We start from the raw sequence: 25,595 nt of genomic DNA, 5'->3' as shown, positions 1-25,595 counted from the left end.
AAATTGTAGGCTTGTAATTTGGGTCTTTAAGAAGGTGGCACCTCTGTTGATGTCACCTGAGCAAGTGGTTCAGTTTGTTTTTACAGCTGTGGGCGTCCATTTGCTGTGATCCCACCATGCCCTCTCACTGAAGGGCTGTCTAAGTGAGCAGTGATGACCCACGTAGAACTGGCTGGGACTGAAAGAGAACACAGTCTCCTTTCTAATCTAAAAGATCATGTCATGCACCCGAGCCAATGTGGCGAAATGCAGCTCACCCATCATTCAAGGATGTGGAATCTTTTGGGGAAAAGAAGTACAGGATATGTATGGCATTATTTTTACCTAAAAAAGTACTGCATCATAGATTATTCTAATTAGAGCCTCACGTTAGCTCTGTCAGGTGTGTGAAGCAAATGTCATTTTCTTTCTTTTCCTTTCCAGACTCTCAAGAAGGTTCATTGCTTTGTCAATGGCCGCGTGCTAGGTTAAGGGAAAATCATGAAATGAATACAAATCATCGTATCTGGCACTGCCTATGGGGGTCAGGTATTTGCTTGGCTATTTCCATGCTTCGACTCATTTAATCTCACAATAGGACTACAGACTTTATAATTATCATTCCCATTTTACAGATAAGCAAATTGCAGCTTAAGAAGTAAACTGTTTCATGTCACTCAGCTGGAAAATGGTGGAGCTTGGAATCAAGCCCAGGTTGGTCCGACTCCACGCTCTTTCCACTCCATAGCCTACCACTTCCCAGCTCCTGGAACCTGGAAGAGTATTCCAGCAATTGGAGATGTAATGGGAAGTACAGCTCAGAGTGTGCAGGGAGTAACCGAGCAAAAGATACCTCGTCTATCCTACCACCATCAGCATTTCCTTCAATATCCTTAAGAAATTCCAGATAGGACACTTGGCTCCTTTTTCTACTTTCTGAATGTTCAGATTGAATTTGAATCTTGTTCTTATCACATCCTGGCAGATTTGGGGCTCTGAGTCTATCTATCATATACATTACATTTCCCAACATACAGACTCAGAGGTAACACCTATGTTTGAGAATTAATATCCCATAGCTGCAGTGACATGTCACTGGGAGAGGAAGGGGAAGGTAAGAGAGACCCTAGGGCCTGGGGAAAGAACACTGGATCAGAAATAGTAAACCAAGTGCTGGTCCTGTTCTGCCACCAAAACCAACATGTAGACCACAGCCTCAATAATTGTTTAACAAATGAGTGAATGTTACACAACCTTGAATAAGTCACCTTAACCCAACCTTCAGCACGGGAGCAGATTAGGTGATCTCACAAGTCTGTTCATCTGAGTCTAAGCAAGGGTGTGCTGGCAAAAATCTAACAATTCAGAACGAGAAGTGAAACAGAGCAGAAATTTGGTTTGCTCTTGGATAGCTCCACTTGCTTTTCAATATGGGTGACCTCCTGGAAGTGATGAGAGGGGATCCCATTGACTGAGGAAGGCCTGAGTTGGCCTCCAGAAAACAGGCCAGCAGCTGACACAGGATGCAGTTGGGCTCCTTGGCAAGTACCTCAAGCCATTCCCTCCACAGAGAAGCTCTGTTCAAAGAGACTCAGAATGAAAGGACCCAGTATGGTCTTTTGATTTGACCACACAGTTCTGGACAAGCTTTACAGCAGCTGTGAGGAGAGGTGTGCAAGCCTTTGGGCATTCTGTTCACCCATTTTAACATTTGCTCACGTTTCAGTTTTGAAAAGACCGTGGCGAACCAACAGCTTGCAGGGCAAGGGCACGATTCCTTGCAACTCACACTAGGATTCCGAACAAACACTCCGTGGTTCCTCCTACGATGCCAGGCACTGGCCCGAGTCCTTCACTCGTATTAACTCACGGATTCTCACCACAACCCTGTGCGGCACGCATGGCTGTCACCACCCCCACCTGACAGACGAGGAAACCGTGGCGCACACACATACGTCCATATCTTGCCCAAGTTCACTCGCTAAGTGCAAAGCCTGGACGATACTCTATGTCTGGCTCTTGAATGCTGTCGCTATGGATTCGAAAGAAGCCAGTTGAAACGCATACGCAAAGTGAAAGGTGTTGTCTTAATGTTTTTTCAAGAGGCCATTTGACCTTCCTTTCATCTTTTCCCTTCTTTTCATCTCACTTTTCAGAGAATGGTGAGAAAGCTCAACAGACCAGATAGGTACACTTGCTTTATACTACTAAAGTTAAGCCATCCGACCTACCCATTCAGAGATTTCCAGGAAAATTAACTGCCTGAGTGAAGCTCTTCCTTTGGGCTCCCGGGCCGACTTTTGATCAGTAGGCAGCCCTACGGCCAAGCACCGTCTGAGTACCTGTGTGCTAAGCCACTTTGCATGCAAGCAGCACAAGGAATGAAAGTTCTAACCAGACTGAACTAAGAGAAGGCTTAATGAAGAATTCTGGTCCTGCCTCTTTGTCCGGGTGCAATCACGCCCCTGATTATCTCCGGGCTGCAGTCTTACCCCAGAGGGAGAGGCTACTGGGGTCTTCCTGGGCATCCTGTAGGGAAGCCAGAATTACTTCTTGAGTACCTATGACTTCATAGGTTAGGGTAAAAGTCAAGGGCAGTTGTAATTCCATATTCCTTCTGCCATCATTTGGAAGCCTTAAGAGGAGGCTCTCAGATGGGGTCCTATGAAAACAAGCCCGTTATGGACCAGTTTATTAACATAATGTCCCCCATCCGGGATAGTACTGAAGCTACTAAGTTGTATCATACACAGAAAGGCTGCAGGAACTGGCGACAGCCGGGGAAAAGCACTCTCATTGCCACAAACATTTCTGGGGCTGATGTGGAAGGCAATTCAAGTTTCCTCTGCCATAACTTGTGTTAACGCAGGACTATCACAAGGACTTGAATCGATAATAGGATAAATTTTCTAACATTAGGAGCTGCTCAAATACAGAATATGCTTCCTCAAGCCTCTAAGCATATAAGCAGAGATTATATGTGAAACAGGTTAAGTGACTACCTAAGGACTATTGTCAAAGGGATTCCTGCTTTGAGAGAAGAAATGGCTTAGACCACTTTTGAGGTCCCTTATGTTCCCCAGCCTCTATGATTCTACAACACTGCTCACTGAAGAAAACAAGAGGGGAAATGAAAATAATTCAATCTAAAAGTCATGTGAAATAATTCTTTCTGTGAAACTATCATTGTCAAAGTTCTGTGGTTAGGGACAACCAAGACTATTGACTGTACAGCACAGAGAAGCAGACCTGACGTAGTAACAGAGGTCCCACGAAGACTCTGGATACTGGGAGGCAGGTCTGCAACGCCCATTCCATGCTGTCACTGACACGCCATCCCCACCATCCATCTAAGATGCTCTGGAGCCACGGAGGGGCAGGAACTGCCCAACACTGGCTTTTTTCCAGTATGACATGCTCTAAGTATGAAATACTAGCATATCCTTCCCATTCCTCAGAAATGGGGAAAAGGATTTCGAATCTGAAGCCGCCATACAGGCATTTCAGCCCACCTTCTTCACCCTGTCAGAAGACCCCTCCCATCACACATGCAGGTGACCAGGCAGCATGGCGGGTCCGTGAGGACAAGGCCCTTCTGGGATGCACTGAGGAGAAGCGTCGCAGACCGCTACGCAGACCACACGGCCCCCCGAGCACCAGCGTGACTTACGCGCACGTGTGACTGCACACCACTGTCAGAGGCTGTGGGCATCCAGTTTGCCAGCCTGGCTCCCAGCTGTTTCGTAATTTCTGCTCAGTTATTGAAATAAGAGAACAAAAGCGTGGCTAGCAAGCGTTCAGTCTTCCCTCTGATGCTAACGACATTAGGGATAAAGGGCTGCTCTGCCTCCCCGCCGGCGGCCGCGCGCAAGACACATTAGAAAGTCTACAGCTAATGACTGAGTGAATTAAAGGCCATTTCTCAGCACTGCCAATGAATTAACACCCCAGGTCCTGAACGGGGGAGTTATTCTTGTTCATGATGCTTCCTTCCGGCCGAGGGCCGGGGAGTGTGGTCCAGTGGGTGGGCACACAGCATGGGGGAAAAGCCACCCTGATTTCCCCGTCTCCTGCTTCTGCATGCCGAGCTTGCTTACGCTGCCTTCAACTGCGAGCACCCCAAAAAGATGACTCAGGGTAGCAACCGCACGCTGATCATGGGGTACAAAGATCTTCCCCTTCCTGTGCAACTCCCTTCTTTTTTTTTTTTTTTAAATTTTATTTTATTATATTATGTTAATCACCATACAGTACATCCCCAGATTCCAATGTAAAGTTTGATGCTTCATTCGTTGCGTATAACACCCAGTGCACCATGCAATACATGCCCTCCTTACTACCCATCACCAGTCTATCCCCTTCCCCCACCCCCTCCCCTCTGAAGTCTTCAGTTTGTTTCTCATAGTCCATAGTCTCTCATGTTTCATTCCCCCTTCTGATTACCCCCCTTTTCTTTATCCCTTTCTTCCCCTACCGATCATCCTAGTTCTTATGTTCCATAGATGAGAGAAATCATATGATAATTGTCTTTCTCTGCTTGACTTATTTCACTTAGCATTATCTCCTCCAGTGCCGTCCATGTTGCAGCAAATGTTGAGAATTCGTTCTTTCTGATAGCTGAGTAATATTCCATTGTATATATGGACCACAGCTTCTTAATCCAGTCATCTGTTGAAGGGCATCTCGGCTCCTTCCATGATTTGGCTATTGTGGACAATGCAGCTATGAACATTGGGGTGCATATGGCCCTTCTCTTTACTACGTCTGTATCTTTGGGGTAAACACCCAGTAGTGTGCAACTCCCTTCTTGAACTGATTTAGGTACCCACTCAGCGCCAGGGAATGATCTCAGTGCTTTCTGTGTATTAACTCATTTAATCCTTGAAACTGGCACTATCCCCTTGCACAAACAGGCCACCTGAGGCAGAGAGGTCATGTCTCGCCCAAGACCACCAAGGCAGCAAGCGGCAGAGCAGGATTCAAACCCGGGCAGTTTATGATAGATCTGACTGCCTCGCCTCTACCTTCTCAGTGAAAGGGTTCACTCCTAAGGTACAATGTCCCGGAGGCCCAGAAGCTTCCTATTGAGACAGGAGAAGATCTCTGTCTTCTAATGGTTTTATTTAGGTGCTGGTAGGACATAAGATTCCATGCAGCTCCTTGGTGGCAATGATGGGATTGGAACTACGCAGTGTTGGAAAGGACAGCAAGAACTACTGATAAGAGAATACATCCCAGGGCAGTGTCTCCAGCAGAAGGTCCTGTGAGGCTTGGCTGGTAAGAGACTTCCCCCAGGAAGCAGCTGTTGACCCTCCTACATGAGCTACATCCGGAAGGATGGAGAGTGGGCCACCTCCCTAGACCCACAAGGCCAGGACTGCTGGCTAAGTCACCAGCGGACTGGTATCCCAGCAAGACACCACGAGAGGGGTGTGTGTGCTCAGAGAAGAGCCCTCATAAAGGGATGGAAAAGTCCTATGTGTTATGGTAAGCAGAGAAGGTGCATTAGAGAATTAAGGAAGGCAGGCAATGGGAAATGCTATCTCTATAGAAAGCCCTAACAAGGGGCGCCTGGGTGGCTCAGTCGTTAAGCGTCTGCCTTTGGCTCAGGGCGTGATCCCAGAGTCCTGGGATCGAGCCCCGCACCAGGCTCCGTGCTCTGCTGGGAGCCTGCTTCTTCCTCTCCCACTCCCCCTGCTTGTGTTCCCTCTCTCGCTGGTTGTCTCTCTCTCTGTCAAATAAATAAATAAAATCTTAAAAAAAAAAAAAGCCCTAACAAGCACTTTGAATCATCCATTCCAAAATAACAACAGAACTTTCACCTAAATATATCAATCATTCTTGTGTCAGGATTGTATCCAGCTTTCCCTATTCATGATTTCCTTTACTTCTCACAACCATCCTGCAACGTAAATAGTATGTTGATCGTGTATATACAGAAGCTGAGGTTCAGAGAGGGTAAGTAATTTGCTCAAGGCCACATAGCTTGAACTACACCTTGGTTCCTGCAGCTTCAAAGCTGGCATACTTTGCCTCTGCACTAATGTGCCATCCAGACATTTATAAAAACTGTTGACATTTTTTTCCTTCTAATGATGTAAACGAATTTCTACTAGTATAACAAATATTCTTCCCAAGACATGAATAAAAGCTTCCCTGTTGATGTATTCATTTTAATAAATTCAAGAGGGTTTTACTACTGCACATAAAAGAGTTTAAACTTTTGGAAATTATACTTCTGACTTCAGCCAAAGGAACCCATTCAAAAAATAATAAGAAGAAATATTTTTTGAGCGTGTTCTAAGTATTAGTCACATTCTAAGGTTTTCCATGAACTAACTCATTTAATCGTCTTGACAGTCTTGGAAGGGAGATGCTACTGTTCTTTCTAGTTTTACAAATGAAGAAATTGAAGCACAAAGAACATACATTTGATAAGGAAGACAACTGCTAACCAAAATACTACCATCAACAGACTCTCCCCCAAATGCTCTGTTGCCTATGGAAATTTTCAGAGCTTTATTATCTCGTCCTTAAAGACATGTGCAGGCTCCCCCCCGATCCCCCCTCCCCCCGTCCCCTTTTCCTTGGTTTAAAAACACCTGGGAGAAACTACATAGGTTCCAAGGAATAACCTTGCTGGCCAGCAGTTGCTCTGGGTTCGGGCTGCAGCTGGTACAGTTTCTCCGAGACTCGTCTGCTTACCCTGGGCAGAAGCAAATGCCAAGAGAGAATGTGAGCCAAAGCTGACCACGAATGGATGAGCACATAACTGTGAAGAGTTCTCTAAACAGAAGGACGAGGTGGGGCTCATGAACAATCTTTAAAGCAGACTGGACAGAGTTCTTCACACCCCTCTTCCTGGTTAATCCCCAACACCACTTAGGTGGTGGGAACAAGCTTTGTTGGGGGCCTCTCTGCAGAGCCCCGGAAGCGGGGCTGGGGCGACTCAGAGAGCGGCTGGGGTGTGCAGGAGGTCATGGCGGCCCTCGGATCCGAATCGACGTCTTCGCACCCCAAATTCAGATCTCCCTTGCTGATCAGATTGCTTCTCTTTCTCCCAACCAGGAAATGAGTGCACTTTTAGAGAGTACAACACAAAAACTACCTTTTTACATAACATCTTTGTCATTGAAACTAATGGACAATGTTATCTTACGCGACCTTTGGGCAGCATTCTGCAAAGCTGGCCCCTCTAACTTGTTCCTTATGCTGGAAAACTCGATTTTCTTTGCAATAACATCAAATTCTCCTGGTGTGCCTTCTGCACTCTTCTCAGTCTTCTTTGCTGGCTTCTCCCCTCCCATTCTTGTTCTTAGAGTTCAGGCCCACGCTCTCTCTTCTTGATGTATACTTCTAGTACCATAAGCCAATAATTCTCCCTTTATCCCACCCCTGACCTCCCTTCCCTGGCTCTCTCCATATAATCCAACTGCATCCTTCGCATCACCACTGGCCACCATATCTTAAATTCACTGTCTTCCAAACTGATCTAACCTCCTGCTCCCAAACCTGGTCCCCCACCCGGATGTTCCAGTCCACATCGGAACCTTCTGTGTCTGTTCACTCTCTTCTATCTCTGACATCTCACCAGGCATCACACGCACCTTCTGCACGTTCTACAGGTGGCATCCCTTCCAAATGTGTCTACTTCTCTCCATTCCCCCTTCCACCGCCATCCACGAGAACACCACCCTCCCGGGCCTGCGCTAACTGGGCTCTCTCATCCACCCTTGCTTCTTCTAGTCACTCAACCTTGCAGCCGCCCAAGTTCCCCTTTAAAAATGCAGATCTGATTGCATTCCCTTGGTTAACACCCATCAATGGTTTCCCACTATTCTTAGGATAAAATTTAAGAATCCTTAACTTGGCCTGGGAAGCCCTACAGGATTGTGCCTTGGCCTCCCTGGCTGGCATCTCTGTGTGCCCCTCCCTCCCAGTCCTTCAGCTGGAATCTCCAGCAGGCCTCCCAGCCAGGCTGGGCTGCTTTCTCTACCTCGCACCCTCCCCAAGTTCGTTCCTTAGCCTGCCATTCCTCTCTACCACAGCAGCCTGGCAATAATAATGAATGACTATTTGGGTCACTATTGGCCCAGTGCCTGTTTCCCTTACAGATCTGGTGAACACCAGGGCAGACAGTATTCCTACTGTCCAGTATAGCAGAGGTATGAATTCATGAACTTTATTGAATGACTGCCTATAAGAATAGGAAGAAGGTTTTAATTCTACCGTGCCCTTTTTAAAAAGCAGTTGAACTTAGTATCCTTGAAAGCCTAGCCACTCACCATAAAAAGTTAGAGGCTTATAGGGAATTCGCACACATTGAGACTGCTAGGCTCTCATTTTTTATATTAGTGCTCCATTACGACTGGCCAATAAGATATTGGTGGCATTTCTCTAAAAATTTTTTCAGGCAATAGAACCAAAGCAGTATAATACCTTTTCGCTAGAACTGGCTGTTTCTATAACTGGCCGATGTTACTACAGTCTTGAAGGGCACTAAATGAGACTCAGGTGGCTTGAAAAACTTAACACAATTCTCTGAAGAATAAAACTTACCCCACCGAGCAGGTTGGTGCCCGTGAGGTCGATCTGATTATTCCTGTGACTTACAGATATTCTCCTCCAAATGAAGGCAGGGAATGCTCTCAGCAAGTTGAAAAATATATGTATAAATCACTAAAATCATGCCCAAACTCTTAAGCACAGTTAAGCGTCACCACAAATCTTCTGGCCAAGGCTCTGTTTGAAAAGATGACCAGGATAAATGCCTTACTGATTCTTGGACTCCTCTCCTGCATCCTGCCCCTGATTCTTGGACCCTAACTCTGTGACGGAGAATAAAACAAGAGGGCCTTTGTGTAGGCCAAGTGATAGAAATTTTTATTGAACTAAATAAAAATAAAAGAGGCCTTCTTTGTACTTTTCTCACTATTGATGGACTCATTCACCTTAGTTAGGTTTAATCAATTTCCTGGACCGGTTATAAATTGTACTTTATCAGTGGTCAAAAGCTGAAAGTCTTGTACCTAACATTTCATGGGTCCAAAGCCACGTCCTTTTCATGAAGCTGATAAATGACTACACTCAGTGTACGAAGTCCTTCTAAGAATATACAGATACTGATTTAGAATCTACCCAAATCCACATGGTTATCCATAAATAGCAAAGGACATGCAGGGCTTCCTTAGAAACCAAACCTCTGGCAGGAGGTGACATCTGAGATCACCAGGGAAGACAAAGGCTACAACCTACACAGCCCTGTGTCACCAAAGGGGCATCTGACGGGACTTCATTTGAGAATGGGAATGGTTTTCCCAGGATGCCTACAAAAGCCCACCTGACCCACAAGGAAGCTAAGTGTGCAAGTCTAACTGTGGGCTTTAACTGCCTCCATGCGCCGGGCAGGTCAAGTTCCCACAAACCCAAGTCGTCACCACTGGCCAGGGCAGCAGACATGGACAGGATCCAGCAGGGGCAGGATGCCAAAAAGGAGTGCCTAGTGACAGAGATAGTTATTACTCAGGGGTTCAGAATTTACAGCCATCTGAATATTTAGTATTTCTTTTTCTTCCTATTGGGGAATAGGAGCAAGATGAAGGCTCAACAGATAAAGCTGGTATAATCTCTTAATGTCCCTCTTAATCTCACAGTGTTCCTGCTTCCGATGAGAAGCCAGGGCTCATGCACATTGGTGCGTAAAGCAAAGTGTCCTTGGGCACGCTGTTGCCTTCGGTGCAAGTGGGGACTTAGAGGGCATGTCCCCATGGATGTGTGTGCCCCGCTGAGTCTGAACTCTGACTTGCCTCCCAGATAGAGGCTCCAGAAAGTGCCACAGAAGAGGAAACGTGAGGGGGTCTTTGCCGTAGCTCTGATGGGGACCATGAGAGCCAGAACCCATCTCAGAAGAGCACCTGCTGGGTGCAGCTTCTCTGCCCTTGCTCAAAAATCCTGAAGTTCTCAGAGTAAAAGACCACAGAAGCAGAGGCCAGGTAAAGAATATGGGAAAACATAACTGGCTTATCAGCTGAGAGGCAGGATGGAGGCAGTGACAGTGCTTGGGCTCAGGAGTCCGATCCCCTGGGCTTGAAACCTGTTTTTCCCCTAAGCTGTGTGACCTGTAGCAAGTTATTAACCTCTCTGAGACTCAGCTGCATTAGTTTGAGACTGGGGGTTATTGTGAGGATTAAATGAGATGATTCAGGTCAAGTGTGGAACAGAGTACTTGTCGTAGGGTAAATGCTTTGGAAAGTGTTAGATATTGTTATTTTAGCAACTTGAAAAAACATATAAAGCTCCAATAAATCATATCAGGTAAGAAGGGAAGAAAATACAGATTGAGAGATGTAGAGAAAGGGGATCCCTCCTACACTGTTGGTGGGAATGCAAGTTGGTACAGCCACGCTGGAAAACAGCGTCGAGGTCCCTTAAAAAGTTAAAAATTGAGCTACCCTATGATCCAGCAATTGCACTACTGGGTATCTACCCCAAAGATACAGACGTAGTGAAGAGAAGGGCCATATGCACCCCAATGTTCATAGCAGCATTGTCCACAATAGCTAAATTGTGGAAGGAGCCAAGATGCCCTTCAACAGATGAGTGGATTAAGAAGATGTGGTCCATATATACAATGGAATATTACTCAGCCATCAGAAGGAACATTTGCAGCAACATGGACGGGACTGGAGGAGCTAATGCTAAGCGAAATAAGTCAAGCAGAGAAAGACAATTATCATATGGTTTCATTCATTTATGGAACATAAGAAGTAGGAAGATCAGTAGGAGAAGAAAGGGAAGAAGAAAGGGGGGTAAACAGAAGGGGGAATGAACCATGAGAGACTATGGACTCTGGGAAACAAACTGAGGGCTTCAGAGGGGAGGGGGGTGGGGGACTGGGATAGGCTGGTGATGGGTATTAAGGAGGGCACGTATTGCACGGTGCACTGGGTGTTATATGCAAGTAATGAATCATGGAACTTTACATCAAAAACTAGGGATGTACTGTATGGTGACTAACAAAATATAATAAAAAATTATTATTAAAAAAAGAAAATATAGATTAAAACAAAACAAAATAGGGGCGCCTGGGTGGCTCAGTCGTTAAGCGCCTGCCTTAGGCTCAGGTCATGATCCCAGAGTCCTGGGATTGAGCCCTGCATCGAGCTCCCTGCTCAATGGGAAGCCTGCTTCTTCCTCTCCCACTCCCCCTGCTGGTGTTCCCTCTCTCTCGCTGTGTCTGTCTCTGTCCAGTAAATAAATAAAGTCATTTAAAAAACAAAACAAAACAAAATACTACAATGCGCCCTCTGGGAAGACTCTGCATTAACTGAGGATGTAGGCTCAAGGGCCAAAAGTTTTTATGTTAAAATTAAAAAAAAAAGAAAGAAAGAAAAAGAAGGAAATGCACATAAGTGTGTGTGCATGCACGGGCATATTTGCATTCTTGAGTATTTGAAATGTTCTGTGGGATGACAGTGGGGGTTTTCTAGGGTTTACATGGTAAGTGCCTTTGGCTTGAGAGTAACGGTAACAACTGCTAGGCAAGGAGCCTATGAACTAAGGCAAATGGTCAAGGTGTTCAGGGTGTGAGGCTCCAGGGAGGTGGTGGCCTTTGGAAAGACTCTTGGAAGGAACAAACCACAAAGAACGAAGCAGGAAAGGCAGGATGTGGGGGCAGAGCCTGACAGGACACTGGGGAGAGGTGTGACCAGAGTCCAAAGGCATAAATGTGGGGTCCAACCAGCGGAGGCATCTGGTTCTCAGGAGAACTGGAGGAAAGGGCACAGCTCTGGGTCGAGGGCTCGTAAAAGAGGCCCCAACTGGCCTGGCTGGGCTGCCGAGGACAGCAGGGCAGAGCTGCAAGGAATCTCAGTTTGTGCCCAGGAGGGGGACCAGAGGTGGGGCAGGCACCCGCACAGCCACGCTCCGAGCCTCGCTTCTGAGAGCTGCCTGATTAACACCCACCACTCCCTTCACCTGCCTCCACCTGGGCCTTTGAAGGTCTCTGCCCCACAGGACTACAGGGACTCTGTCTACTACAGTGTCATTCTCAGAATAGAAGATGGTGAACTTCAAACTTCTCATGCACTGAGCATTCTTCGCACTGACAATATGACAGACTTATAAACTTAAATTGCAAAGTGTTTCGCTTGCCTACGGCTGCTTGCAGAAGCCTGCAAGGTCCAGTTCTGAGGATCACAGTTCAAGGCTTTGATTACTTATCTATACTTCCCTTCTTGGGGCTTGGGTGGACACTGAGATCAGATAGACCTGGGTGTGAACACTGTGCACTTACTGGCCCTGTGACATGGGACTAATTACTTCCCCTCCCTGAACTTTGGTTTCCTCTGTGTTAAATGGGGTTTGCATGCATTCTGCATGAGGGGCAATGGCTATAGGCAAAGAGGGAATGATAGTAGATGAGATCCTGGATATAAGCAAAGAACCTCAGCCAGGAGCTGGCACATAGAAGTCACTTAATAATCGCAACTGCTGGGTCTTATTGTTGCTGGTCTGCATATGAGGACCTAGGAGGTTGATGGGATTTTACTGCAAACTGGCACGGAGGCCCTCACTGATTTCAACCAGGGATGCTGGGCCTGGATGGGCCAATTAAAAAGCAATCTGCTCCTGGTGCCCGCAATCCACCAGTCTCGAACTGCAGCGGCCACCCGACGAAGCAAGTGAATTGCCCTAAACCACTGATGAGGTGCAAGATGGCGTCTGGGAAGCCCGTTCCTGTGCCATCCGGCTTTCCCAATAGCTATGCTCTCAGCTGCCTAATTGTCTAGAGGCTTTGATTTATCCGACAAAGGAAGGCGGCTTTAACAAACATCAGTAAGGCCACAAGGCTGAGGGGCTCGCCCAGGACGAGCCCCGCAGGACAGTGTGGCCGGTGCTATGGTTTCCCACACGGATGGCAGCAGTGCCCGCCGGCGAAGGCCAGGGCGGCCCTCCAGCTGGAGGACAGGCTCTGGATACTAAAGGGTGTGCGGAAGGCCTTGGGACGTGCTTTCCCCAGGGTTCAGGGGAGTAGCTGAGGAAGACCCTATTTTCCATACTTGACACTTCACTCGCCTGCCTAGTCACTGTGGTCTAGTTAACATGTACGTACATACGACCTCTCAGTCATGGACTCATCTACTCCTGGATGAGTTCGTTCATTCCGCGAATATCCACGAGGCATCTACCGCGTGCACAGCCCTGTTCTAGGTGCGAGAGATACGTGATGGAGAGATACATCGGAGATAAAAGAGACAAAATCCTCTGTCCTCAGGAGCTTACGCTGCAGAGTAAGACACAGGAAGGTCCACAGAGAGTACGTGTGCAGGAGGTAAGAGCTATGTATAATAAAGCAGGGAGGGCAACAGACATGCTAAAGGGAGGGGTGCAATCTTAAGTAAGGTGGTCAAGGAGGCTGCACCCAGGACGTGATATCTGAGCATGATCTGAACGGGTGGAGGGCTTTACCTGCTTTTCCGACGTGACCACACCAAGGTCACGTCACACAAAGGTCACATGGCCACCCCTGCCAAGCAAGGGAAGTCCTTTGCTTGTAAGAGCACTCAGGCCTCACCCTCTTTTGCAAGTTAAGGTGTATGCTCCCAGGGGACCCCAAGTCCCACAAGGGGGGGACCCCGGCACAACGCTGGACACCCAGGAAGCGATGTGGCCGAGAGATGGGGGCTCCCTCGGGGCCCGGGCAGGCCCTCACCTCCTCTAGCCGCCGCCGCTGCTCCTTCTGCTCCTCTATGCGCTTCTGGCGTTCGGCCAGCAGCTGCCGCTTGTGCTCCTCGTTCTCCCGCTGCTGCTGCTCCAGCTGCTGCCGCCGCAGGGCCTCCGAGCGCTCCTTGTTGGCCAGCTGGAGCCTCAGGAAGTCCCGCCGCAGCGTGGACTCCCCCGGCAGGTTCAGAATGGAGCTGCGGGACGGAGACAGAGAGATAGGGATCCTGCGTGTGGCGGGGGCCATCGTTACCCAGGTGCTGGGGGCGGCCGGCCTGGCAAGCGGCTCGCCCGTAGGCCAGCACAGGCTCTCAGAGCCTCTGTTGCTTACAGTACTCAGCCCCAGAGAAACTGAGTCAAGGCGACAACAGAGCAGTGTTCAGCTTCCTTTTCAGTGTGACCCTGGGCATACACACGCGGTCACCATCTGCAGAGGGACGTCACCTTCCTAGTGTCGTCACCTCTCTCCAGCACCGTCCACACTGCTCCCTCACCCTCGTGACATGCAAAGATATGCTTCTAAAGGTTTTAGGGAGTGTGTGAGCCCTCGGGCCTGGATCAGCTGATTTTCACATTTAAGAAAGGCATGAGCAAAGCTAGCAAATGAACAACCGGGAGCAGCAAGGGAGCATGTTCCACTAAGAGGACATCACCGTCCCCGCATCATCTCCATGACTCCTGGCACCCAGCCCCAGGAGGCAAAGGGCAGGCTGCTCATGTGAAGACGTGATAAGCCAGGGAGGGAAAACATCTGAGTCAAGGTCACCGCAGGGTAGACTATGAACCCACACCTGCCAAAGTCTGAGAGTTCAGGGCTCATCTCACTGCACCACGGTTAAAGGGAAGTGACATGGTTTGGCTCTGGAACAGACGGTGTAGATAGGACTTCAACCCAGCTCACTGATTCCTAGATTCTGTTGAAGCACCATGGGCCTCAGTTTTCTCATCTGTAAAATGGTAGCTGTGCATCGTGTGTGTGTGTGTGTGTATGTGCGCCTGTGACAGGAAGAAAAAGAGGACAGAAAACACCATAAAGAAACTCCACCTACTTCCCTGGTGGTCTAGGGCTGCCCTATTCACATCTCACTCATAGGGACAATTCAATGTTAGAGTCTTGGTTTGTGCATAGCAGCCTAACAGGAAGGTGGGGCAGGCTTCTATCTGTTCATGCAAACCTAGCCCTTTTAATCTTTCTGGCGACTTCCACTTGAAATAAATCCATTAAATAACTAGTGAGCCGCTTCTATGTCACAGGCACTGTAACAGGCTCTAGTGGATAGGGCAGTAGCTAAACAAATTCTCTCTCTCATTATCCTCTTGTGGGGAAGAGAGACAGACAAATGACTAATCTCACATATGAACAGGCTCTACAGAAGATGTAACAGTTTAAGAGTGACAGAAGATGTAACAGTTTAAGATGTAACAGTTTAAGAGTCCCAGGAGGCTGGGACGAGGATTAAGGGTTCTGCCTCAGACTGGGTGATCAGGGGAGACCTCTCTGAGAAGGTGCCAGATGAGCTGAGACTCAAATGATGAACAGTCGGTCCCATGAAGAGGTAGCGGAAGAACCTTTTGGGCAGAGAGAAAAGTACATGTAAAGAGGCCTGTGGTGGGAACAGGTGGGGCCTCTCTGAGGACTTCCCAGAGCAGAGTGAAGGAGAGAGGTGGCCCAGGAGGAGGCCAGGGACAGTGGGCAGACCTGGGGAGGCACATGGCTTGGGAATCACGCATGGAAAGGTTATAGTCAGGAGACTGACGTGATGGGATTTGTTTGGCTGCTGAGGGACAACTGTCTACAGAGGGCAGGAGGTCAACCAAGGCCACCAGCTGGGCTGCTGCTGCAGTGGCTCTGTAGGGTGGGGTGGGGCAAGGGGACAGAGGTGGAGAGAAGCATTGGTGGCAGAGTTAATGAAGCCTGTTGATGGATCCAATGTGTGGAGTGAGCGATGACTTGCAGGTTTTGTCTTGGCACCTGGACAGTGATGGTGATGCCAGCTGGGGAGGTGAATGGCGGGGGGAGCAAGTCTGGTGGTATTCGACAAGGGGATCATTCTGTGTTGGACAGTGTAACCACTGTGCTGTGTGACTGCCATCTATGCGCAAAAATGACATAAAAAGGCTTCGTTTACGAGGTCCTACAGACAGTGCTTGGATTCCATGAGCACACCTCCTGTAAAACGTACAGCTTTTGTGTAGAACACTAAAACAAACCCCCAGTGACAGTGCCACAAGCTCTGTGCAAAGGCGGTGGGACTTAGGGAACCAGGCACAGGAGGAGGCTCCATTAATATAAACTGATGTTGAATCAATGTCAGGCGATTGGAGCTGTAGTGGTGGCTCAATCATTAACTTGGTGTGTGGCTTGGGTGCCATCTTTGGGCTCTTACCCCATTTCTAAAATGAGATAACCACTGTCCCTTTCTACTTTGCAGAATGTAATGAAGATGAATTACACGGGTCCATAGACAGGACTTGGAACATAATCTTCAATGCGATACAATGACATGTTACAATTATCGCAGCGTGAAGGCATGGCTAGGTCAGCTCGCTAAGAGACTCCTAACACGCAGTTTGGCAAGTATCAGTTAAAACAGGGCTTCTCCGTTCTATAGAGGGTGATCGCAGGGCTGACATGACATCTGGGTAAGCTTTGGAAAAAGAATAGTACGCAACTTCTCCGAGAGCAGGGCATTGGTCCTTTGCCTTTATAAGAATATTCATTTTCCATGTCACCGCTTGGCAAACATCATCTTTATGCAGCTAAACTGGAGGCAGCCAATGTGTAAAGTATCAGATGGAAGGAAAAATTCTCCTTCAGTCTTTGACCTTGAAAATTCCTGTAAGCAGGTGTAGAGAAAAACTGGATGGCCCTGTAAGTCCCTCCCTCTTCTGGTAGTTTAGCAATAATCCAGCTTTGTAGAACTTGAGTTAACTCAGAAAAAGAAGCCACTAGCTTGTTCTAGCAGCAACGACGGAGCTGGCCCCTCTCCTGAGCAAGCAGCTCTACCTCAGCAGTACGGAATTACTCCTCCTGGACCACTGGAGCCCCCTCCTTGGAATGGCTAGAGGACAGGGACCCATTTCCCCAGTGAGCCTTCTGCTTGTGCATTTTCCCCACTCAATCTCACTTCACGTGTATAGGGCACTGACCACGGTGTATGTGCCTGTGCCTCTCACTCACCAAACTGCCACAGCTGACTTCTCTCATGGAAGAGAAATCCTGGCAACATGAGCACACTAACCTTAATTATTCATAAACAGACCGGAAGGAAGTCGGAATCAACGTCAAGTGAAATTCAAAATGCACGGATCATAGCGTTAAAACAACATTGATCCTGGAGTCCAACATGGGACAACTGGAATGAGCATGAAATTTTCTAGTTAGGGTTCCCCTCTGGAGTGTGATTTGATTTCCTGGAAATCATTTCCTCTTGGATTAGCTTGTGGTGAAAATACCAAGACATGTGACAAGGACAGTGGCTGCCCAAATGGGCTTCTCAAAGGTATGGAGTAACGAACTGAATAATTTGAGTCCAAAAATACCACTTAGGTCTCCTGAAAGTTGGAGTTTTAAGGCCTTTGAGTCTTGCATTACCTAGATAACTGCCTCCTACCCATTCTACACATTACATATGTGAGGAAACAAGGTCTTAGAATAGAGACCATAAATCTTAGGAGACAAGATAAAGAATATGCTGATTTCCACGTTTTTGTAAGAGTCTGCCTGGGGACATTTTCCCAAATTAATGAGTATGTTCATGGGCAATAAATTAAATAAGACCACCTTGCTGGATTCTTAAAAATGAACCTATAAATCAAAAGGAAGTTAGTTTCACACAAGCACAATTCAGAATGTGAAAATAAGACTTGGCATTTGCTCTCCTACCTGGGCTCTCCTGAGTCATTCTCCTCCTCCTCTTCCTCACTTCCGCTGTACTCATACTCGGTCTCATCTAAAGAGATACTCACAGAATGTTAGTGCATAAGAAGATGTTACAGCTCAGTCAATCCCATCCCCCTCGTTTTATATATAAGTAATCTGAGGCCCAAAGAGTTGTCAACAGTGCTGACCTGGGACGGGCTCCAGGCCTCCTGACTTGTGATATAACAGTTCCCACCAGCAGAGCTGGATTCAAGAACATGGAATTCACATCCGAGACTGTCCCAGCTGACTCTAGAGATCTGTCCCTAACGCTTGCTGTTCACATGAAAGTCAAGGCAAGGAACTGAAAAGTAAGTGTTCAGTTTGTGTGAATTCCCATTAAAGGATTACCTAAACCAAGCTTTTATTGGCCCACTATTAACTTATTGTCTGTATTAATCATTTTTTAAGTAAGAACCCACAAATTGTCTTTAGATATCTTGATAAACACCAGAAAAAAAATTTGACAGCGTGTGCTATTAGAAATATAGAGTTAAATGACCCACCGGGGACATTCATTTAATTCAGGAATATGTTAAGCAAGTTAACATATAATAATGAATAAGATTGAGTCTTTGCTTTGGAGGAGATCAGAATCTAATGGGCGAGATGGACAAATAGGTAATCAGATCTGCCATGATTATTAAGAAATTAATCTTTATTGGGTGTCTCCCATGCTAGTCACCTTGCTAGATACTTTACTTATGTTCTCTCATTTATTTTGCTAAACAAACTTTTAACAAACTACCCACTTTTCAAGCAGACAGTATTACAAGAGGTTAAACAATAGGACCAAAGACTTATTAATAAAAGGTTGATCAATCTGGGATTTGGATTTAGAATTCCATCCAGAACTTTTCCAACATTAAAACTAGTGTTCTTTCCAACATATTATATACTAAATAGAAATGTATCAAAAGAGCAAAGAGATATCAGAGAAAGGAGCAAGTTCCGTTGGTCATAATGGGGAAAGGGGCCAGCAAGTCTTTTGAGGAGGAAATGAGCTGGGCCTTGCAATGTTGGTGGCCCTGTTCCAGGCAGATGGCAGCTGAAAAGGGCATTCTAAACAACATAACCATGTGAGTAAGGCTGACAGTAGTACAGGCATGACATGTTCACAGTGAGTTGTGAGTGGCTTAGATGTCTGGCTGTGAGAAAAGCAGACGGAATGAGTAAGCCCAGCATGTCTGATATGACTTCCTGATTCTTACATATACCTTGCCAAGGACTTTTCTGTGGGCAATGGGGAATTTTGGAGGAGCTTTTAATTTTAAGCAAGGGAGGGTGTCACATTACTGTGATCCTTTCACAGCTGTGGGTTAGTAATTACAACCTTGAGGGCATTTGTGTAGCCCTAAAAAGGAACTAAAACTGCAATTTGGTTGTGTTACCACCAGGAGGCGCACCTATGACACTAACTAAACACTTTGCCTTCCATACTCTTGAGGCAATAAAGGGATAATGAAAAGGAGCCAAAAGTACAATGACTTCAAGTGTATTTTTTTTTTTAAATCACAAGTCAGTTTCAAATATTTAGATATGAAGTTTTCAGGCTACTTATTTTTTGAGTATTATTTCACCAAAATGACCTTCATAAAGTGTTTCAATATTCCACACTGAAAGTAGCCTATTCGAAACTTTCCTGAAATGAATCAACAGAGAGTTTGAAATAAACTGCAGAAATTTTGTCTAGCAAAGGAAATTCTAGCAAGGGAAAAAAGCGCACAATTAATCCAAATATTTCTACTCTCTAGGGTAAAACCTTCATTTGTCAGGCCCTTGAATTGTAATACTTCACCGGAATCTGGTCTTATTGCTTTTATATTACTGGCATAAATTAGCATATGTCAACATATCTTCAGGAAAAAATAATATCAGGCTAAAAAAATCATAAATCAATTCTCATTAAAACTGTTTGATTGTACCAAAAGCTGGTCTTAGAGCTACAAAGAGAGTGTGAAAGTATTAGAGGAAATAAATTAAGTCATTTGATGAAACTGAGCAAATGGAATGAGACCTCGCTTGATCAATACTCTTTCTGAGGAGCAGACAAAAAAGAAGGCTTCTGATGGCTCTAACTGTAAACGGAATCAGGGTCCTTACGCTACCAGGTCACTCTTGAGTTCATCTGCTACCAAGAATCTTACTCTTCTACTCTGCAGAGCAGGAACATGTTAAAAATAGTCTACTGTCATTGAATGCGGAGTTCTGAGCCACATTCCAGCATCTGTGCCCCCCAGATGTGAAAACAACCCAAGGCACAAGCTTTACCCATTCTACTCACAGGTCAAAGGCAAAGAGGTCACGAGTTCTCAGAAAGTACCTCTGAATTGTGCTGGAAAATTATACGTCAATAAAGAACTGTTTATATAAGAACAGCTAATATTTATTGAGTATGTTTATATGCCAGACATTGTATGAAACATTTTAATGCCTCCTCTCATTTAATGTGCAACAATGCCAGGCGATACTGATTACTATCATATCCCCTCTCTTATTCTAAAGATGAGAAAACTGGGATGAAGTTCACGTAACTATTCAGGGGGTAGAGTGAGAATGTGAACTCAGAATGTGAATCTGGAAACAACAGGCCCAAAGAAGAAGAAACTTCCCTTTTCAAGAAGTCATCTTTAATGGTTGCATGTTTGATGAAAAATCAGTACTGGTTTTTTTTTTTTTTTTTTTCTGGAGGCGTGGGAGGGGAGGGGTGGGGGGAGAAGGAGACAGAGTCTCAAGCAGACTCCATGCTCAGTACTCAGCACGGAGCCTGACACGGGCTCGATCTGACAACCCTGAGATCATGACCTGAGCTGAAATCAAGAGTCGGATGTTTAATCACCTGAGCCACCCAGGTACCCCAATCCTGGAACTTTTTGATCTTGACTCACCTATATCTCATGCCTGGTTCTTCCTGGTTCCTCCAATTCCCCTCCCAGCTCCTTCTGACAGACACCTCAACCATCTCCACCCACGAATAACTGGAGATGGGCCTCCTTTTTAAACATTTTTTGTTTTGTTTTGTTCGGGATTTTTATTTATGTATTTATTTTCCAGGGCTGTCATAATTTTATGTTCAATCAAAATAGGCAAGGAAGCTTCACTTCCTATTTAGCACTTGAAGTAAAAATAGTTTGATCCCCAAACATTTAACAGTGTATCTTTTTTTTTTAAGTGAAGTATAGTTGACATACAGTATTTTATTAGTTCAGGTGATGGGCCTCCTTTTTGGCTTAGCCTCATACCCTCCTACTCCTGAGTGGGACCTGATCGCACGTTTCCCTGAGCTCCGGAGGCTGGCTGCCAGGAAGAAACTCTTCCTTTGAACCTTCACTGAGGGTTTCTCCTTCTGCTCAGGCCTCTGCGGCTCTTACCTCCGCCCAATCTTGACTCACATTGCTCACCGCCCACCCCACACACCCGCCCATACCTTGCCACATTACAGACAGAAACTGCAGAGGCAAAGAAGGGGATTTCAAATAAAAGAGAGCGCCCCCCCCATCCTGTGCTGCCCACCCCCTCCAATGCTCCACCTGGCTTGGAAAGAACAGAGGAGAACGGTGTCCGCGACAGAAGCAAGGAAAAGCACACAGCCATGTGCCTCCCACCCTTGGTGCCTGGCCTTCGCCTTTCCTCTCCACTCCGCACATGCTCAGTGCTCACCTCGCCAGCCGCATAATGCCTCCTCAATGTCATCCCTCCTCCCCCCCCAACCCGCTGCTCTTCCTGCCTTCACCCAGGGAGGACTCACCCTGTCTGTCCTCTGGATCTTTCCCTCCCCCGCCCAGTACCTCAACCTTCCCTACCTCCCACCCACTGAGGCACAAAACCTGCCCCCCGACCACGTGAGTTTTCTCCTTGGTCAGGATGCTAGATAAGGAGGTCTGAGTCTCTATTCAAACAACCAGGATACAGCCCCAGGACTCCAAGTTTGCCTCATGTCCTTTCCAGTGATGCACTGAAAAGACAGTGTGGTACAACAGCTAGAGCTATAAGGGATAAGAATTTTGACTCTATAAAATAAAGAAGCGCATTAAATGATCTTCCAGCTCAAAGTTCAGTGTTCCATCTATCAAGTCTGGCAACTCTGTGATTATAAGAAAATTCATTCTGACTTCTGAAATAAATTCGAAATGAGCCTCAGAGCACAAAAACTTAAATGCTGAAGACTGGAGGTACAGAAAAATGTCAACTAAGTGTTTTTTTTTTAGGTTGTCTTCTGTCGGTTTTTAGTCTTCAAAATATGAATATTCATGTGAACTAAGAAAATCACTTGTCATATTAAACCACTTCATAGTATTACTCAACATGACTTTTTGTCAGTGCCTGGAAAAGGTAATATGCCTTACAGTTCTAGCCTTTCATGAAGATTCCATTTCACAGTCTCACTCCATTGATGCCTACAGGCTGCGGCTCAGAGGCAGCCCTTCACACTAAAGAATAATGCAGGCCCAGCTGAAACCCCCACGGCCCCTCCAGATATATCAAGAGCCCACGACCCACTCCATCTTTTGTTTCCTTTGCGGAAATACAAATGTGCTTCTAACCTTTCTCTCCTCGCTTCTTCTTTGTTCTGTCAATATGGTCCTTGAGTTGAATGCGGACCTGTCGTTCATTAGGTTGGTCTCGTATAAACGGATGCTTCATCAATTGTTCTGTTGCTGGCCGCTGGCTGTGATTCTTTACCAAGCAGCTCTCAATAAATGACTGGAATTTCTTTGACCTGCCACACGAAAGAGATGAATCCACAGATAAAAAGACGATCCAAAGAAAAAGCAAACTTCCATTTTTTAAAACACTACAATGAAAAAAAGAAGAAATCAGGTTCAATTAATCAACACAGGGATCAACCAATCACAGAGGAGGTCTAGAACTTTATTAGGCACAGTGGGGTTCAAAGGCATCATCACCATCAACACACAATTCGGGCGATGTATGGGAGTTACATGCATAAAAGCATTTTTGCACAGTTCATATATAATATCACACAAGAGAACAAAAGGAATTGGAGAAGAGAAAGACCTTGGTGAGAGTCATATCTGGAAGGTCTATTGTAATGAGGGAACCCGAGCTGGGCTTTAAAGAATGAAGGGGAAATCACTCTGGGAAGACAGTTCAGGGAGGCAGGAAATAGTGAAAAACTAAGGTTGGGGCTGAGCACACGATACGTTGGGGGACACTGAGGTAAGCTGTCTATATGAGGCAGAAGATGCAAGCTGGGGGACAGCAAAATCAAGGTTGGCTAGGTAAGGAGGAGTACTTTTTGTAGAAATGAGAAAGATTCTTACTTGGTAAAGTGAACTTGGTTAGGCAAATTTTATAATTAGTAATTTCAAAATTACTTTTGAACTTTGTTCTCCAATTAATAAGAACAGGGTGTATGTATATGTTTGCTATCAACCCATGGACTTGGAAACTTAGGGCTAAGTTCATACCCAGACGTGCACTTATCTCCCTCTAGAAAGGCACTATTTCCTCAAAGATAAACCCTGTGCCAGAAAGGCACAGGGCAGGGGAGAGCTGGTGAGAGACACTATAGCAATCTCAGCAAGTCCACACTGTGGTAGAAATGAACGGTGGACTTTAGCTATGATTCATGAGTTGGGCATGCATGTACTTGCTAAGAGTTCCAAGAAACTGTCCAGCATCGTCAATAATTACTTCATGACTGTATAGCATGCCTTTCTTGTGTGCTCCACTGGCAGCCTGGCACATCGCCCTCAGAGACCTTAGGGGAACTCTGGTCACCCTCTTGAGGTCCCCACTCTGCTCAGAGCACGGGGAATCCATTTTGTGCTCTCTGTCGCCCTCCTGTGGAGCACTGTGGAGTAACAAGATCGGATCCCAGAAGCCAGCTTCCCCGGGTCGGCCACAGACTTCAGGCTTGAACGCAGTCCTCATCACACAGAACACAACTGTGAGCATAGTCTTTAAAATTCAAATGCAAGAGGGCACTCAATGCAAGAGGGCACTCGCAGATGCACCACTCTCCACTTCGGCCCAGGTCAAAGCAGTTTCTCATCTTAGTCCATGTTTTTAAAGGACTGAATTATTCATATTGTTTCCTCCTTCAATTTCTAAGCTAAATTCAAGGTTTTAAATTATTTTACATAGAAGCAGAGGTACCCTGCTATGCTTGGGGTCACCCCAGGATCAATCAGGATCGGCCACCCTGTGGACTGCGGAAAACAGTAACAACAGGGTAGACGTTCTAGGCACCTTCTTGCACGTCCTTCCACCCAGACCCCTGCTTCCTCACGGCGGCGTCTCCAGTGTCCACGTGCCTGGGTCATCTTTGTAGCCAGAGCACACTTCCTGCCCTCGTGCGCTTGACCGAAGGAATGCACGCATGGCTATCAGATGTGAGTTCTGGACAAGTGTGTGAAATGGCTACCTTGTGAGGGACAGAGAGGGAGGTCTGGAGAGGAGAGAGTATAGAATATGCTTTCTTTTTCAGGCCCACCAGCCGAATCCGTGGAAGCACAAATGTGGTATCGTCTAAGGAGACCCTGTGAAATAAAACATCATGGAATGGGCTGTCCTAAGGAATAAACTGAAGAGAACGAGTTAACCTGCATAAAGAAGAAGGCAAATTCCACACCGCACTTTTCTAGGTAGAAAATCAATATCGAGAACATGAAAACAAAAACAAATTAAGACAGGGAGCTGTTAAATATTCATGAGAAATGCAAATGAAAGCTCTGGGTTTTTTTTTCCTGCTTGCAACTAGAAGGAAGTGCTTTCTTTTGATAAAGTGCTCAACTATTAATTAGAAGGTGATAAATAAATCACACCCAATTTAAAAATGAGATCCAGACTTGATAAACTGTACAGTCCGTTCCACAATACTGACACCTAACAAAAGGCAGTGGCACCTCTAGGAGGAGAGGGTGCTCAGAGTTCAGCAGAACCAGGTACAGAGTCCTCTTTTCCCTACCTCTTGCGGTGGGAAGGAACCTTCAGAGATACTCAGGAGAATAACTCTGGGCCCAAAGGCTGGGCCAAGATGTGTAGGACCATAAAGCTGGCAACGTATCTCATGTCTTCTTCAAATGGTACCGTTTGAAGAGAAAATAATGCTTCCTTAAAACAAATCTTCAAAGAAAGATTCATTGTCTCTTATTTAAGTTAGTGTGCAAAGAATCAATATGCTTAATTACACGTTTAATTAAAAGTAAAAACCCTTCCCCTATGTTGAACAACACTTGACTGTTTGCCAGTGGTCTAACGGGTTTAAAGTACATTTATATAACTTTATTGTTTGCATCTCTGCTGCTGGTAATTTAGTTCTGTCTCTTAAAAAAAAATGCCTAAGATTAGTAATACTAATTTCCCCAGAGTTGGCCTAGAGGGAGATGTTAATGTTCGCTGCTTACAGCCAGAAGCCCCGGTTCTAATACCAGCCTCGCCAAACACTTTATCTTCCAAGAGTTTCTCTGCTTATATATTCAATTGTGTTAGAGGAATTAAAAACGCCTGAAAGATGATTACATTAGTCATTATAACCAGTCTGGCTAAAAGTTTTTGGTAATCACAGGACTCCCTAAATGCAATTTGACCTTCAGAATTTGCATTTGCCCAGAACTACCCTTTTTCTCTATGTTAGGCTCTATCACTTCTTAACTGTGTGACTTTGGGCAGATTATTTTAGCTTCTCTGTGCCTCAGTTTCCCTGGCTGCAAATGGTGATCTTGGTAGGATTTATCTCAAAAGACCGCAGATGATTCAATTAATGAATTCATGTAAAATACTTAACACGGTACCTGTTACATCATAAACTGTATGTGTATAAACATAAGGTGTATGCATGCTTGCTGTTGTTATGACTATTACGAATGACAACAAGGTCCTGGCAACCTCTGACCATCACCAGGCTTAAACAACAGGAGTATCTCTCTGCCTTTATGGCTGAGGGTAAAAATTTGAAGTTCAACTTCTGTTGATCTGAATAGCATAGTGTTCTTAAAGGGAATTA

At 45.9% G+C, this 25,595-nt stretch overlaps 1 protein-coding gene across 10 annotated transcripts in view; it reads right to left on the bottom strand.

Moving 5' to 3' along the window:
* Positions 1-25,595, bottom strand: part of TNIK (TRAF2 and NCK interacting kinase) — a 375,612-nt gene that overhangs the window by 75,704 nt on the left and 274,313 nt on the right. For all 10 annotated transcript variants that reach the window (XM_034662856.1, XM_034662873.1, XM_019801364.2 and 7 more), the window contains exons 10-12: positions 22,168-22,343; positions 17,588-17,654; positions 13,694-13,898 (exon numbers count right to left, since the gene is read on the bottom strand). In XM_034662856.1, coding sequence (XP_034518747.1) covers positions 13,694-13,898; positions 17,588-17,654; positions 22,168-22,343 — 448 coding nt within the window. The remainder of the gene's footprint in view (positions 1-13,693; positions 13,899-17,587; positions 17,655-22,167; positions 22,344-25,595) is intronic.

Source organism: Ailuropoda melanoleuca, chromosome 1, assembly GCF_002007445.2.
Source record: "Ailuropoda melanoleuca isolate Jingjing chromosome 1, ASM200744v2, whole genome shotgun sequence".
Classification (NCBI taxonomy): domain Eukaryota; kingdom Metazoa; phylum Chordata; class Mammalia; order Carnivora; family Ursidae; genus Ailuropoda; species Ailuropoda melanoleuca.
The sequence above is the reverse complement of the archived record's forward strand: the minus strand, read 5'-3'. Positions and strand labels throughout refer to the sequence as shown.